Raw genomic sequence first — 18056 nt, 5'->3', positions numbered from 1 at the left:
CACTAGAAACATGCATACTACCTGCAGAAACATGCATACAGCACTAGAAACATACATACTACCTGCAGAAAGATGCATACAGCACTAGAAACATGCATACTACCTGCAGAAACATGCATACAGCACTAGAAACATGCTTACTACCCGCAGAAACATGCATACTACCCACAGAAACATGCATAATCACTGCAGAAACCTGCATACTACCCACAGAAACATGCAAACAGCAAGAGAAATATGCGCACTACCTGCAGAAACATGCATACTACCCACAGAAAGCTGCATATAGCTGCAGAAACATGCATACTACTATACTTCCAGAAACATGTATACTACTTGCAGAAACATGAATACAACTGTGGAAACATGCATACCACCACCAGAAACATGTATACTACCTGCAGAAATCACATGTATGCTTAAATATTTTTAAGCAAAAAAAAAAAAAACACAAACATAAACTAGTGTAAAAACCATCAGTTTCTTTGTATAAAGTGTGTCTCTGCCAGTCACCGTACACTTTTATCCTGTTAACGGAACAAATTGTTTCAGAAAGTAAGATTTCATTATTTAATGACATTTTCATGAGATTTGACCCCTGCAGGAGAAGCGTTCTGCCTTTCCTCGCTTTTACTTCATTGGAGACGATGATCTACTGGAGATTCTCGGACAAGCTACAAACCCCGCTGTCATACACACACACCTGAAGAAACTCTTTGCAGGTAACACACAAGAGCAAAAACTGCCCACTTAGACAGGAAGAGACCCTCTGACTGACATGTAAAGCGACCAGTCACAGCTTGCTTTGTTTTTATGTGATGGTCTCTCACAAACACCTAAATACTGTATAGATATGTGATTATTGTGTGTTTGTAAATGTTGTGTGTGTATTGTAGGTATCAACAGTGTGGAGTTCGATGAGAGTTTTCAGAGCATTACAGCCATGAAATCTCTAGAGGGGGAGACGGTTCTGCTCCAAAACACCATCAGCATCTCAAACGATGTGGAGGTGAGATTAATCAGATTCGTGTGTGTGTGTGTCCGAGGTCATAACGAAGTGTATCTGCCTAGAAAAGTAGTCCCACCTCAAAATGATGAATTAGACACCTTAAAAGCCCAAATAACTCACATTGTTGTACTAGAATTAATATAAGGGCTTTAACAAAAATTCAAGCTTCACATTTTTTCTTTTAAACTCTCTGCCCCATAGACTATCATTGTACAGGTGCATTACTGTAAATGTGATTTTTGTTTGTTTTTACAAACGGTGGGATGAGAGAAAACTATTTCCTTAGCATCTCCCAATAAAATTACCTTTAAGTTGAAAATAACCCAGAATATTCCTTTAACTTTGTTTGTCTCTTTCAGGTCTGGTTGAGTGCTCTCTCCACTGAAATGAAAAACACACTGAAACATCTTCTGTGTGAGTGTGTGAATGCAGGAAAGAAAGGAAACGTGGACCCCACACGCTTCCCCTCTCAGGTAACACACACACACACACACGCACACTCACACACGTCTCTTCAGAAACACCCATGGTACAATGCTGTGGTTCTTTTGAAATGACTCTGGAGTGACTCTGGTTTCAGATTCTGTGTCTAGCAGAGCAGATCCAGTTCACTGCAGATGTGGAAAGCTCCATTCGCCAGCAGAACCTTCAGCAGCTGGAGCAGGAGCTCACTGCTAAACTGGAGAACTACACCAGTGTAGACACCAGCACAGATGATACTGCAGGTACTGTACACAAACACTGCCTGTGTGTTAGGGGTGGGCAATAAACCGGTTAAATCGATATACCGGTCGAAATCTTCAAGTTATTTAAAGTGTCGCTGTGTGGAAGAGAATGCACATTCTGATCAGAGGTTTCACCAAAAATAATCATTCTATATTTTTCTATCCATCATTACTTACTTGTGCATTGTTTTTGTGCAAAAAGAGATAGAAGACACATACAGATGATTAAAAGGAAAACTGATGCAGCAGTTCTCTATCATGCTTTTAAATGGATTGCTTTTTTTATCTGTCAAAATGACAGACCACATTTAGGAATTATCCGTCAATGTGGTAAATAATGAAAAATTTCCGGTTAACACTACCTCTGATTCCAATCACTTTACACTGAACTGAACCTCTACTATATGCCTTCAAGCTTTCCTACCGACAGTGATCCCCCCACTTTGTCAACCGTGCAAACCGTCCAAAAAGGTTTCCAGTATGTAATGGAAGTTTAAATCAAAAACGAATATGTGATGGAGGTGTTTGCATCAGAATCTAAAAACATGCTTATATAACTAAAAATTTATATAAAAAAATAGTAGCTTTATTTTGTTTTGCAAAACGATGCTAAGTAGATCAATTAGATAATTAAAAACAAATGATTAACAATAATATTTTATTTATTGATAAAGTTGTTTCATTGCAATGGACATGACAGGTATACCATTAGTTTTGGACATTGTTTTAAATCTAAAAAAGGAACTTTCATTATTTTTCAGAAGTTTATTAACCACTTTCCATTAAAATGTGTATATAGTGATCTTTATCGGACAAACATTTAAAGAATATTGCACAAAAAGCCAAATGTTGTATTTTAGGGGTTACGGTTTTGGTTACAGTTTAGTCTGTAGTAGTTATAATTAGTCACATAATTATTTATATAATTATAATATGTAGAATTTAGCTGGAATTTTTGAAATTATAAATACATCTTTAGTAATTATAATTAAAATGATTCCAAATATTAAAACGATGTAAATAACCGAAAGTATAGTTTTAAATAAATGTTATAAATTAATTTAAATGCCTATTTAGATTTAGATAAATAAGTTTTATTAATTTACGTGCTATAATTTGGGGACAAAATTGCTGAAAAATCATTTTAAAATGTTGTAGAAATTAGCTAAATTTGACAAAACTTCCATTTGGATAAATCCAAGGTTTTTATTTTTATTATAAAAATTCCAAAGGTTTTCTTGCATGGTTAATGAAGTATGTAATTTCTGCGCCACCAAACTGAATTGCAAAAATAAACATTGTTTTGAAACAGCTTTCTAAATACGCCCCCCTTTTGTCGTTAATCGCACAAACAGATAGTCTCGCCACCAACTCACGGCATTGGTTGAGCCATTGTTATTGTCTTGAGACACTCAAAACAAACAGAGGAATTTTCATAGCGCCACAGAGACACAGCGTTTACATTTTTCAAGAAAATGAACCTGTGAATGACTTCTATGGCTGTCTCTGCATCTTAATCTGGAAAAGGAGACTATTGTTGAAAGTATTTCAACACTGCAGGAGTTACATACTTCAGCTTTAGGTTAGTCAGTAGTCATTCGAATTAGCTTTATATTAAAACAACAGATGAATAGAAATAGATTTATAGATGTAAGTGTGCGTGTTTCAAAGACAGAGCTCTGTGTGTCTGCTACATTTACACAGTTTAATTTCCTCGATGTGAATTTGATTGTGACTGCAGGGTGAATAAAAGCCACAGCCTCTGATTCTCTGCCTGCAAATGTACAGCTTTTGTTAATCGGTAGTTTAATGAAATGAATAAAGAGAGGGCGTCTATAAAGCTCTTTAGTCCATTTATGAGCTCTGAGAATTATTCACTCAAGCTCCAGTAAGATTAACAATACATTCAAGCAAATTAAGCCTCTGTTGAGTCACAGTGTTAACAGTGATTATGGCTAATTCTGCTTGTAAATTACTCCAGTAAAACTGCTGCTTTGGAGCACAAACAATCCATTACAAACACACTTTAAACTTGTGCTCTTATGTCTCTGTTTGTTGCATACTATTACTATTATTATTGCTCATACTTCTGGTTAAACATCTATCCCAAAGTGTAACACTGTTTCATGAAACAAGCACCACCCTTGTGATCACTTGGTGCTGTTAATTGAGAGTTGGTTTAACTCTAACATTCAGTTTCTAGTGTGTTTTGTCATGTAGAATCAAGGGTTCTGCAGCTGAAACTGAAGGCTTTGATTCTGGACATCATTCACAACATCTCAGTGGTCCAGAGTCTGAGAGAGGCTCAGGTGCACAGTGCTGATGACTGGATTTGGAAAAAACAGCTGCGGTTTTACCTGAATTCAGACCAGAGCTGCTCCATACAGATGGTGGATGCAGAGTTCAGCTACACATATGAATATCAGGTTTGACACACTTAATCTAGGGTTATCACCATACCAAAATATTTAAAAGTCAGTTCCAATAGTAGTCAAAGTTGATGATTCTCGATGCCAATTTAAATAGAATAATTCACCTTACCCTCATATTATTCCAATTTCAAATGCAGGCTGTCACCATCATAAAAGAAGTGTCATACAATAGCTTTGTGTGAGAAACAGACCAAAAGGGATTCACTCTGTCTCAATTTTTCAGGGTAATGCTCCTAAACTGGTACACACACCCCTGACAGATAAGTGCTATTTGACACTCACCCAGGCCATGAAGATGGGTTTGGGTGGGAATCCTTACGGTCCTGCGGGAACTGGCAAAACAGAGTCGGTCAAAGCGCTGGGAGGACTGTTTGGAAGACAAGTACTGGTCTTCAACTGTGACGAGGTACACACAGACGTGCACAAAGGCTCAAACCTTTCTGACTGATAACATGAGATAGTTTTAGCATAATTTCAGTGTGTGTGTTATGTATACTGCAAAACATATGCTAATAACAGATGTTTACCAGAAAAGTGAGTCTTATATTTCTGTGTTGTAGGGTATAGATGTGAAGTCCATGGGCCGCATCTTTGTGGGTCTGGTGAAGTGTGGAGCATGGGGTTGTTTTGATGAATTTAATCGTCTAGAGGAGGCTGTGCTCTCAGCTGTATCAATGCAGATACAAGCCATCCAGAACTCGCTCAAGAACCAGAATACCACCTGCCAACTGCTCAATAAAGAGGTAATACACTCACACACACTTTAGCTTTTTTATATGATTAATTGATGAATCGAAGAAATAATTAAAGATTAATCAATTATCAAAATAATCGTTAGTTACTGCCCTAATCCTAACTAAACTGTAACCTCATAAGTGACTAAAAATCAATTATTCGAAGAAATAAGCAAAGATTAATTGATTATCAAAACAATCGTTAGTTGCAGCACTAGTCCTAACTAAAATGTAACCTCATAAGTGACTAAAAAAATATATCAAAGAAATAATCAAAGATTAATCGATTATCAAAATAATGGTTAGTTGCAGCCCTAATCCTAACTAAAATGTAACCTCATAAGTGACTAAAAATATATATATCAAAGAAATAATCAAAGATTAATCGATTATTAAAATAATCATTAGTTGCAGCCCTAATCCTAACTAAAATGTAACCTCATAAGTGACTAAAAATCGATTATTCGAAGAAATAAGCAAAGATTCATTGATTATCAAAACAATTGTTAGTTGCAGCACTAGGCCTAACTAAAATGTAACCTCATAAGTGACAAAAAAAATCGATTAGTTGAAGAAATAATCGAAGATTAATCGATTATCAAAATAATCTTTAGTTGAAGCCCTAATACTAACTAAAATGTAACCTCATAAGTGACTAAAAAAATTGATTAGTTGAAGAAATAATCAAAGATTAATCGATTATCAAAATAATGGTTAGTTGCAGCCCTAATTCTAACTAAAATGTAACCTCATAAGTGACTAAAAATCGATTAGTTGAAGAAATAATCAAAGATTAATCGATTATCAAAATAATCGTTAGTTACTGCCCTAATCCTAACTAAAATGTATCCTCATAAGTGACTAAAAATAGATTTATCGAAGAAATAATAAAAGATTAATCGATTATCAAAATAATTGTTAGTTACTGCCCTAATATTAACTAAAATGTAACCTCATAAGTGACTAAAAATCGATTATTCGAAGAAATAAGCAAAGATTCATTGATTATCAAAACAATCGTTAGTTGCAGCACTAGTCCTAACTAAAATGTAACCTCATAAGTAACAAAAAAATTGATTAATTGAATAATAGAAGATTAATCGATTATCAAAATAATCTTTAGTTGCAACCCTAGTCCTAACTAAAGTGTAACCTCATAAGTGACTAAAAAAATCGATTAGTTGAAATAATCGAAGATTAATCGATTATCAAAATAATCTTTAGTTGGTGCCCTAATCCTAACTAAAATGTAACCTCACAAGTGACTAAAAATCGATTATTCGAAGAAATAAGCAAAGATTCATTGATTATCAAAACAATTGTTAGTTGCAGCCCTAGTCCTAACTAAAATGTAACTTAATAAGTGACTAAAAAAGTCAATTAGTTAAAGAAATAATCGAAGATTAATCGATTATCAAAATAATCATTAGTTGCAACCCTAGTCCTAACTAAAGTGTAACCTCATAAGTGACTAAAAAAATCGATTAGTTGAAGAAATAATCGAAGATTAATCGATTATCAAAATAATCTTTAGTTGAAGCCCTAATACTAACTAAAATGTAACCTCATAAGTGACTAAAAAAATTGATTAGTTGAAGAAATAATCAAAGATTAATCGATTATCAAAATAATGGTTAGTTGCAGCCCTAATTCTAACTAAAATGTAACCTCATAAGTGACTAAAAATCGATTAGTTGAAGAAATAATCAAAGATTAATCGATTATCAAAATAATCGTTAGTTACTGCCCTAATCCTAACTAAAATGTATCCTCATAAGTGACTAAAAATAGATTTATCGAAGAAATAATAAAAGATTAATCGATTATCAAAATAATTGTTAGTTACTGCCCTAATATTAACTAAAATGTAACCTCATAAGTGACTAAAAATCGATTATTCGAAGAAATAAGCAAAGATTCATTGATTATCAAAACAATCGTTAGTTGCAGCACTAGTCCTAACTAAAATGTAACCTCATAAGTAACAAAAAAATTGATTAATTGAATAATAGAAGATTAATCGATTATCAAAATAATCTTTAGTTGCAACCCTAGTCCTAACTAAAGTGTAACCTCATAAGTGACTAAAAAAATCGATTAGTTGAAATAATCGAAGATTAATCGATTATCAAAATAATCTTTAGTTGGTGCCCTAATCCTAACTAAAATGTAACCTCACAAGTGACTAAAAATCGATTATTCGAAGAAATAAGCAAAGATTCATTGATTATCAAAACAATTGTTAGTTGCAGCCCTAGTCCTAACTAAAATGTAACTTAATAAGTGACTAAAAAAGTCAATTAGTTAAAGAAATAATCGAAGATTAATCGATTATCAAAATAATCATTAGTTGCAACCCTAGTCCTAACTAAAGTGTAACCTCATAAGTGACTAAAAAAATCGATTAGTTGAAGAAATAATCGAAGATTAATCGATTATCAAAATAATCTTTAGTTGAAGCCCTAATACTAACTAAAATGTAACCTCATAAGTGACTAAAAAAATTGATTAGTTGAAGAAATAATCAAAGATTAATCGATTATCAAAATAATGGTTAGTTGCAGCCCTAATTCTAACTAAAATGTAACCTCATAAGTGACTAAAAATCGATTAGTTGAAGAAATAATCAAAGATTAATCGATTATCAAAATAATCGTTAGTTACTGCCCTAATCCTAACTAAAATGTATCCTCATAAGTGACTAAAAATAGATTTATCGAAGAAATAATAAAAGATTAATCGATTATCAAAATAATTGTTAGTTACTGCCCTAATATTAACTAAAATGTAACCTCATAAGTGACTAAAAATCGATTATTCGAAGAAATAAGCAAAGATTCATTGATTATCAAAACAATCGTTAGTTGCAGCACTAGTCCTAACTAAAATGTAACCTCATAAGTAACAAAAAAATTGATTAATTGAATAATAGAAGATTAATCAATTATCAAAATAATCTTTAGTTGCAACCCTAGTCCTAACTAAAGTGTAACCTCATAAGCGACTAAAAAAATCGATTAGTTGAAATAATCGAAGATTAATCGATTATCAAAATAATCTTTAGTTGGTGCCCTAATCCTAACTAAAATGTAACCTCACAAGTGACTAAAAATCGATTATTCGAAGAAATAAGCAAAGATTCATTGATTATCAAAACAATTGTTAGTTGCAGCCCTAGTCCTAACTAAAATGTAACTTAATAAGTGACTAAAAAAGTCAATTAGTTAAAGAAATAATCGAAGATTAATCGATTATCAAAATAATCATTAGTTGCAACCCTAGTCCTAACTAAAGTGTAACCTCATAAGTGACTAAAAAAATCAATTAGTTGAAGAAATAATCAAAGATTAATCGATTATCAAAATAATGGTTAGTTGCTGCCCTAATTCTAACTAAAATGTAACCTCGTAAATGGCACAAAGAGAGACTAAAGACACATTTGTTTCCAAAAGAGTTTGATATTGGCATGTAAAGTGAAACTGTAATAGTCATACAAATACATTGCACAAACAAATATTGGGCAAGTCTATTTTGAATTAAATTAAACAAATTAAACTCGACTTGTCCATCATCTTAGATGAACGTTTTCATGGAGCTTGTCACAATTAATTCTGAGATTGCCTTATATGCAAAGGATACAGGAGATGCCCTTTCAGAACTTTCTGAATTCTTAGAATGCAGCATCATTTTAATACCTAGCTTTTGTAACCATGTTAGGTCTTTGTGTCTGGGGCATGTGTGTGATGCCATAAAATACTGTCAAGGTAGGTTCTGAAACCGCTTTTGAGTCTCAAATGTTGTTACTGGACAGAGGAAAGACGGTCTGTATGTGTTTACAGGTGGAGCTGGACCCAAACTCGGGCGTCTTTATAACCCTAAACCCAGCGGGTAAAGGATACGGAGGGCGGCAGAAGTTGCCGGATAATCTGAAGCAGCTATTCCGTCCGGTTGCGATGACAAGTCCTGATAACGAGCTCATCGCTGAAGTCATTCTGTACTCAGAGGGATTTAAGGAAGGAAAAGCGCTTGGGCGGAAACTCGTCGCCATATTCAATCTGTCCAGGTAGTGACAGGAGCATGTGTTAACAAATTGTACATACACCGATCAGCCACAACATTAAAACCACCGGCCAAATATTGTGTAGGTCCACCTCATGCCACCAAAACAGCGCCAACCCACATCTCAGAAAAGCATTCAGAGATTATATATATATTAATATAGGTGTAGGTCCCCCTCATATATATTATGAGGGGGACCTACACAATATTAGGCAGGTGTTTTAATGTTGTGGCTGATCGGTGTGTGTGTGTGTGTGTGTGTGTGTATATATATATATATATATATATATATATATTATACATACAATATATGGTTTAAATGTGCAGTATTTACAGATGTGTCAAAAGTGTCCAGAATAGTGACAACAGAATGCCTTATGTCTGACACATTTTGGAATGCAACAACAAAATCAAGTTTGCAAAGTAAAAAGCAGATGCATTCACATACTTGAATAGAGAATATTTTGGGCCTAGTGTGTATCTTTGCATATGTTTATGTGTAAATATCTGTGTGTGTGCAGGGAGTTGTTGACACCACAGCAACATTATGATTGGGGTTTACGTGCGCTGAAGACGGTATTGAGAGGCTGTGGGAGTTTACTTCAGTTACAGAGACAAAACAACAACAACAGTAAGAGAATTTCTTATTTGCTCAGTATCAATAATCAGATCACTTAATCAATAAACTGTTTCTCTCTTTCTCTCTCTGTGCAGTAAAGGAGAATGGGTTAGTGGTTCAGGCATTGAGGCTAAACACTATGTCAAAGTTGACGTTTGCTGACAACTCTCGGTTTGACGCTTTGGTCAGAGATGTGTTTCCTGGAGTTGACTTAAAAGATGTGGAGTATGAGACGCTCAAATCCGCCCTGCTGGCTGTTTATGAAGAAGCACACTTGGAAACCATACCCAGCCAGGTAGAAACTATACCCTACAACTTACAGTACATACTAAACTCAACACACTACACCCAATGACCTACTTTGTATACCCTACGACTTTTCTTTCACACCCTACATACTATACCTTGCACCCTACACTTGTTATACATGCTGAATCAGTGTTGCACTCTACATACTACACTCTATACCCTACAACCTATTCTCTACACACTGTGGCCTACAGACATACCCTACACACTACATACAAAATTCAACACCTACACACTATGGGCTCTGTTTTCAGGACCGCGCTAGGCATAACGCAATGCACAACAACAGTGCGCTGTGTCTTATCCAATTTTCATGAGAGCGCAAATTCTAAGTGCTATTTTAGCAGCGTGCAAGTGGGCGTGGGTGGGAGTGCTTGCATTATCTGTGGGCGAATGCGTGCAAACTGTGGGTATATTGTATTTCGCCAACCCACTAACTCCGAAGACTTAGCGCATTCTTGAACGAAGAAACAAACTTTCATGGCCATGCCCAGTGACTTTGTGCATATTATGTTTTGCATAGCGCTGTGCTTAAGATGTAGTGATCTTAAAATAGGTCCTATACCTTACGCTTTATATCCTACATACTGCAGGCAGTAATACACTCTACATTTCATGCCCTTCATACTGTACCCTGGACCTTGCATAATAAACTAAACTATTGAAGTGTGTGTGTATGCAGTTAAAGAAGGCTCTGGAGCTGTATGAGCAGCTCAGGCAGCGGATGGGTGTGGTGGTTGTTGGGCCGAGTGGGGCGGGCAAGTCCACTCTGTGGAGAATGTTGCGTGCAGCACTTGGCAGGATGGGTCGTGTGGTGAAGCAGTACACTATGAATCCTAAAGCTATGCCACGACAACAGCTGCTGGGACACATCGACATGGACACAAGAGAGTGGTCTGATGGAGTACTGACATCATCTGCACGACAAATGGTGCGAGAACCACATGGTGAGGAAATGCTACGTCTACCAAAACAAAATACACACACCAAACACCAATTAGACACAACAAAGACACACAAAACAAAATACACACACCAAACACCAATTATACACAACAAAGACACAACAAACCCCAAATCCACATTCTAAACCTACATCGAATACAAGCTCAATGAATGTCAAATGCACTCAACAAACACACAAAATAAACACCAAATACACATACTAAACACCATATACACTCAACGAAAATCAAATGGACACAAAAACACACAACAAACATCAAATACACATGCCAAATACTACACACACACAACGAATACCAAACACACAAAACAAACATCAAATACATATACTAAACACCATACAAGCTCAATGAACACCAAGTACAAAAAACAAACAAAATACACCAAATACGCATGCTAAATACTGAACGCACAACAAATACCAAATACACACAACAAATATCCAATACACATACTTGAACACCATACATGCTCAAAGAACACCAAAAAAAACACACACAACATACACCAAATCCACATATTAAACACCATATATGGTAAACTCAACAAATATCAAATACACACAATAAACATCAAATACACATACAGAAAACCATACATGCTCAAAGAACACCAGATACACAAAAAACACACACAACATACACCAAATACACATATTAAACACCATATATGGTAAACTCAACAAATATCAAATACACACAACAAACATCAAATACACATGCCAAACACTACACACACACAACGAATACTAAATACACACAACAAACATCAAATACACATGTCAAACACTACACACACACATTGAATACTAAATACACACAACAACATCAAATACCACACAGAACACCATACATGCTCAAAGAAAACCAAATACACAAAAAACAAACCCACACACAACATACACCAAATCCACATATTAAACACCATATATGGTAAACTCATCAAATACCAAATAAACACAACAAACACCAAATACACATACTAAACACCTTACATGTGCAACAAATACCAAATACACACAACAAACATCAAATATACATGCCAAACACTACACACACACAATGAATACTAAACACACATAACAAACATCAAATACACTTACAGAACAACATACATGCTCAAAGAACACCAAATACACAAAAAACACACACAACATACACCAAATCCACATATTAAACACCATATATGGTAAACTCAACAAATGACAAATAAACACAACAAACATAAAAATACACATGCTAAACACTTTACAAACACAACGACTAACAAACAATCACAACAAACATCAAAAACACATACTAAACACTATACACTCAATGAACACCAAATAGACAAAACAAACACAAAGAAAACACCAAATACACAATAAACACCATACATGCCCAACAAAGACCATATACACAAAACAAACACACAACAAACATCAAATACACATGCCAAAAACTACACACACACAACGAATACCAAATACACACAACAAACATTAAATACACACATAGAACACTATACACGTTCAAAGAACACCAAATACACAAAAAAGCACACACAACATGCACCAAATACACATATTAAACACCATATATGGTAAACTCATCAAATACCAAATAAACACAACAAATACCAAATACACATACTAAACACCTAACATGTGCAACAAATACCAAATACGAACAACAAACATCAAATACACATGCCAAGCACTACACACACACACACACACACACACACACAACGAATACTAAACACACACAACAAACATCAAATACACATACAGAACAACATACATGCTCAAAGAACACCAAATACACAACAAAACACACACAACATAAAACAAATACACATATTAAACACCATATATGGTAAACTCATCAAATACCAAAAAACCACAACAAACATAAAAATACACATGCTAAACACTTTACAAACACAATGACTACCAAACACAACAAATACCAAATGCACATACTAAACGCCTTACATGTGCAACAAATACCAAATACACACAACAATCATCAAATACACATACCAAACACTACACACACACAACAAACATCAAATACACATACAGAACACCATACATGCTCAAAGAACACCAAATACAAAAAAAAACACACACACAACATAAAACAAATACACATATTAAACACCATATATGGTAAACTCATCAAATACCAAATAAACACAACAAACACCAAATACACATACTAAACACCTTACATGTGCAACAAATACCAAATACTCACAATAAACATCAAATACACATGCCAAACACTACACACACACAACAAATACTAAATACACACAACAAACATCAAATACACATACAGAACACCATACATGCTCAAAGAACACCAAATACACATAAAAAAACCCACACACACAACATACACCAAATCCACATATTAAACACCATATATGGTAAACTCATCAAATGACAAATACACACAATAAACATCAAATACACATGCCAAACACTACACACACACAACAAACATCAAATACACACACAGAACACCATACATGCTCAAAGAACACCAAATAGAAAAAAACACACACACAACATACACCAAATCCACATATTAAACACCATATATGTTAAACTCATCAAATACCAAATAAACACAACAAACATAAAAATACACATACTAAACACCTTACATGTGCAACAAATACCAAATACACACAACAAACATCAATTCCACATGTCAAACACTACACACACACAACGAATACTAAACACACATAACAAACATCAAATACACTTACAGAACAACATACATGCTCAAAGAACACCAAATACACAAAAAAACACACACAACATAAAACAAATACACATATTAAACACCATACACGCTCAACAAAGACCATATACACAAAACAAACACCAAATACACATACTAAACACACACAACAAACATCAGATACTAAACACCATACAAGCTCAATGAACACAAAATACACAAAACAAACATCAAATACACATTTTAAATGCCATAAACTGTACACTCAACATATATCAAATATACATACTAAACACCTTATACATGCAATAAATACCATATACACACAACAAATGCACTTAACCAACACCAAATAGACACATTAAAACATCAAATATACACAACAAACATATTTATGACTAACATGATCTACAGTGCATCAGCAATTGTTTGTTTCCTGGGAATCAAACCCATGGTTTTAGCATTGCTAGTGTCATGCTTTACTATTAAGCTAAGGGAACACACATTTACACTGTCAACAGACAAATAAACACACTATAAAATAAATTAAACCATCCATCTCTCCCTCTCTCTCTCTTTCTCTCAGAGGTCAGCTCATGGATAATCTGTGATGGAGACATTGATCCAGAGTGGATCGAGTCGTTAAACTCTGTGCTGGATGATAATCGTTTACTCACCATGCCTAGTGGAGAGAGGATTCAGTTCGGCCCCAACGTCAACTTCCTGTTTGAGACTCATGATCTGAGCTGTGCCTCTCCTGCTACCATCTCCCGCATGGGCATGATCTTCCTCAGGTACCGCTCTTAAACATCACACAGCCAGTCCTAAAGCAGCCAATCCAACACTTTTTCTTTTCCTGCATGGCTGTAATTTTCCTTTGGTACTGCCCCTAAACAAAACCCACCAATCATATTGCTGCATCAAAACAACAACAGCCGATCAGTTCGAATTATGCACACATAGATCTTCCTTTGGCACCACCACTAAACACAACAAAACCATTTGTCCAGCTTCACTAAACCTAAAGCAGCTGATCACACAGATTCATCCTGACAGTCCCAAATGAACATGTTCTACCTCAGGTACATGAGCTATGACTGTGTGTGTTTGTTGTAGTGATGAAGACACTGATGTAGGCTCTCTGGTAAAGTCGTGGCTGAAGAGAGAAGATGAAGACAACAGAATGAATCTGGAGAACTGGCTCAATGATTATTTCCACAGAGCTTTAGACTGGGTTCTCAAACAGGTACTGTACCCTGGCAACACTACTACACAGTGTGCCACAAGTTTGCAATCAGAACTGAATAAGATAAGAGAGAAAGACTGCTGAGAGATAATACATAGATAATAAATAGAAAACATGTCTGACTATATAGTGTGACCAGTGCAGTGTGAGTCACAAACAAATGATTCTTATGAGCTGGTTCTTTCAATGAATCAGTCATAAAGACTCATGAGTTACCGGTTTGAATCCGTTTCACAAGTCAATAGCTGAGTTAACTTGCTTCTGTCAGAGTGGTTACTGAATTAACAACACTAAGTGAACCGCAGGTCATCATTCTTTCTTGTATGACTCAAAATTAATTTAATTTAAAGGGATATTTAACCCCAAAAAAATAATAATAATCTGTCATTGTTGTTCCAAAACGTTTTTCTTTATTCCGTAGTGTACAAAAGAAGATGTTTGGCAGAATGTCAGCCTCAGTCACCATTCACTTTCATTGTATGGAAAAAAGAAGTAATGTAAGTGAATTGTGACTGAGAATTACATACTGCCTTACATCTGCTTTTGAATTCCTTGCAAGAAAGAAAGTCATACGGGTTTGGAACAACGTGAGAGTGAGTAAATGATGACAGAAATGCCATTTTTGAGTGAACTATCCCTTTAACCTTCTTGTGTTTGGGTAATTTTTGACCCATTTTGATTTTGTTTCTTTAATGAAAATGGTACCCTTTATCTGAGTGGTACAAGACTTGGTGATTTTTCCTCCACTAGCTATCTAAACACACAAATCTGGACTTGGTTCGATAAGTTGAAGTGGTCGTAAAAAAAAAAAAAAAAAAACACACTTGTGGTGTTCGGGTCAAAATTGACCCACCATAGGAAATGAATGGGGAATACTAAAATACAGAGATTTTGGGGGGCCTGGGTAGCTCAGCAAGTAAAGATGCTGACTACCACCCCTGGAGTTATGAGTTCGAATCCAGGGCGTGCTGAGCGACTGTCAGGTCTCCTAAGCAACCAATTTGCCCTGTTGCTAGGGAGGGTAGAGTCACGTTGGGGTAACCTCCTCGTGGTCGCTATAATGTGGTTCTCACTCACGGTGGGGTGCGTGGTGAGTTGTGCGTGTATGCCGCGGAGAATAGCGTGAAGCCTCCACATGTGCTACGTCTCCACGGTAACACGCTCAACAAGCCACGTGATAAGATGCATGGATTGACGGTCTCAGACGTGGAGGCAACTGAGATTCGTCCTCCGCCACCCGGATTGAGGTGAGTCACTACGCCACCACGAGGACTTAGAGCGCATTGGGAATTGGGCATTCCAAATTGGGGAGAAAAGGAGAGAAAATTAAAAATAAAACACAAATGAAGGGATGAGCCTATAAAACATCCACAATGCAGAAAACACATGCATGCACACACACCCACAGACACGTTTGTTTGACTTTATTAGTGATCTCTTATTGACTTCTGTTGATTTCATATCAGGCTAATGATATTTTCTATTTCCAAATTCTACCCCTAAACCTAACCATCACACAAACATATGCACATCACTAGATTTGAAGATCAACATCATCTGACCCATTTTAGAGCCTTTTTTTTTTTTTTAACTGATGAGGACGTTTGGCCCTCACAAGTGTAGACAAACCTGTCTATATATACCAAACATACAACACAGGTCGATGTCTGAGTCTGACCCCTGTGTGACAAAGTTTATTCTGGAATTTTGATGTTTAAAATAAATGACAGGTAACACAATAATAAGTCTTTTCTTTGTAACAGTCAGGTTTGACTGTAGCACCATGGTCAGGTTTGACCGCATATTGGAGCATCATTGCAATCTGACACTTCAACACAAGTAGTTTAGAAAAAAATCCTACAGTTTGACTATATTTATAATGTCTTAATATATGTCCAATGCATAACTTGTGATATCTAGAAATGACGTTTTTTTTTTTTTTACAACATTGGCTTATAGAGATCAGTCAATGCATGGAGCACTGGAGCCATGTACTGAACATAGTGATTTCATGTAATTGTTGTTTTTTATTCCAGCAGATGTCACCAAAGATCCCCAATGCATGACAAATTGTGTTGTACTGACACACTTTCAATTTACTGAAATTAAGGTTTTTATTGAAGTGAAGATAACATAAAATGTGCTTATTTTATATGAAAATGAATGGTAGAGCCAGATAAGGTCTAAATACCATAAAATCCCCCCTAAAAATGCACAACTTTAGCCTTTTTACTGTAGTAAAATTAGTGTTTTTACATATCTTTAAAAAAAATTAAATAAAAATATTACACATGTATGTTCGTGTCATATTGGACCCGCAAACACCACGTTTTGTCTGTTGTGGCTCACAAACAAACAACACACAAGGGTTAAATCAGTATCTTTACTGACTGGTTGTTCATATGATATTGGGTAGTTAATAGTTTTGCTGTAATGCAAATGGTATTTTCATTTTAATAAATTGCTTTGTTAACAACATTGGAGTATATTAATAATAATATAGCAAAGTATGTAGTTTGGACCCAGCACACTCACTGTTTATTACATCTCTTTCTCTCTCTGCAGAGTGATTTTGTGGTGGACACCAGTCTGGTTGGCACAGTGATGAACGGTTTGTCACATCTAAGAGGGGTGAGAGAGAGAGGACAGTTTGTTGTGGGACTCATACGCGGTTTGGGAGGAAATCTCACCCTGAAATGCCGTCAGGAGTTTGCCAAGGAGGTCAGAGCCACACTGCTTTATGGGAAATGTAATTTCACGCCTGCTTGGCTTTACTGCCCATCGATAAATTTAAGACCCACTCCCAGCTCAGATTAATACTGATGTCCTGTCATAAATTCAAACATGAAATTTAAAGAAACAGCAGCGTCTCTGGCAGTAAAACTTTGTGCTCTAATATGATCTGATCAGGGGCCATATTCTACAATTTTGTTGTAGTTTTGTAGTGTCATTTTTACCAGAAGTCCACTTATAATGATAGAAGGTTTCTAGCATCACAAATAGTAGTATTTTTATTTTTAGGACCTTTTCCTACTTCCTAACCTAGACTTTTACATCAAAGCCAGCTCTGCCTACTTATATATATTCATATATTGTATAATATACATATATATATATATATATATATATATTTAACTGTGAATATGCAGTTAATACATTGTGTATAAAATATTTTGCTGTTTTAAAAAAGTAAAGTCCATTTTTATACCCATGGAT

The 18056-nt window shown here is 35.4% G+C and overlaps 1 protein-coding gene across 1 annotated transcript in view; it reads left to right on the top strand.

Moving 5' to 3' along the window:
* Positions 1-18056, top strand: part of LOC127422577 (cytoplasmic dynein 2 heavy chain 1) — a 143621-nt gene that overhangs the window by 43188 nt on the left and 82377 nt on the right. The window contains exons 29-42 of the mRNA XM_051666214.1: positions 605-722; positions 897-1009; positions 1369-1482; positions 1590-1734; positions 3955-4160; positions 4390-4572; positions 4727-4909; positions 8740-8963; positions 9481-9590; positions 9674-9873; positions 10570-10834; positions 14181-14388; positions 14711-14840; positions 17406-17561. Of these exons, the coding sequence (XP_051522174.1) occupies positions 605-722; positions 897-1009; positions 1369-1482; positions 1590-1734; positions 3955-4160; positions 4390-4572; positions 4727-4909; positions 8740-8963; positions 9481-9590; positions 9674-9873; positions 10570-10834; positions 14181-14388; positions 14711-14840; positions 17406-17561 (2355 nt within the window). The remainder of the gene's footprint in view (positions 1-604; positions 723-896; positions 1010-1368; positions 1483-1589; positions 1735-3954; positions 4161-4389; positions 4573-4726; positions 4910-8739; positions 8964-9480; positions 9591-9673; positions 9874-10569; positions 10835-14180; positions 14389-14710; positions 14841-17405; positions 17562-18056) is intronic.

Source organism: Myxocyprinus asiaticus, chromosome 31, assembly GCF_019703515.2.
Source record: "Myxocyprinus asiaticus isolate MX2 ecotype Aquarium Trade chromosome 31, UBuf_Myxa_2, whole genome shotgun sequence".
NCBI lineage: Eukaryota > Metazoa > Chordata > Actinopteri > Cypriniformes > Catostomidae > Myxocyprinus > Myxocyprinus asiaticus.
This window is presented reverse-complemented; position numbering and strand designations above follow the sequence as displayed.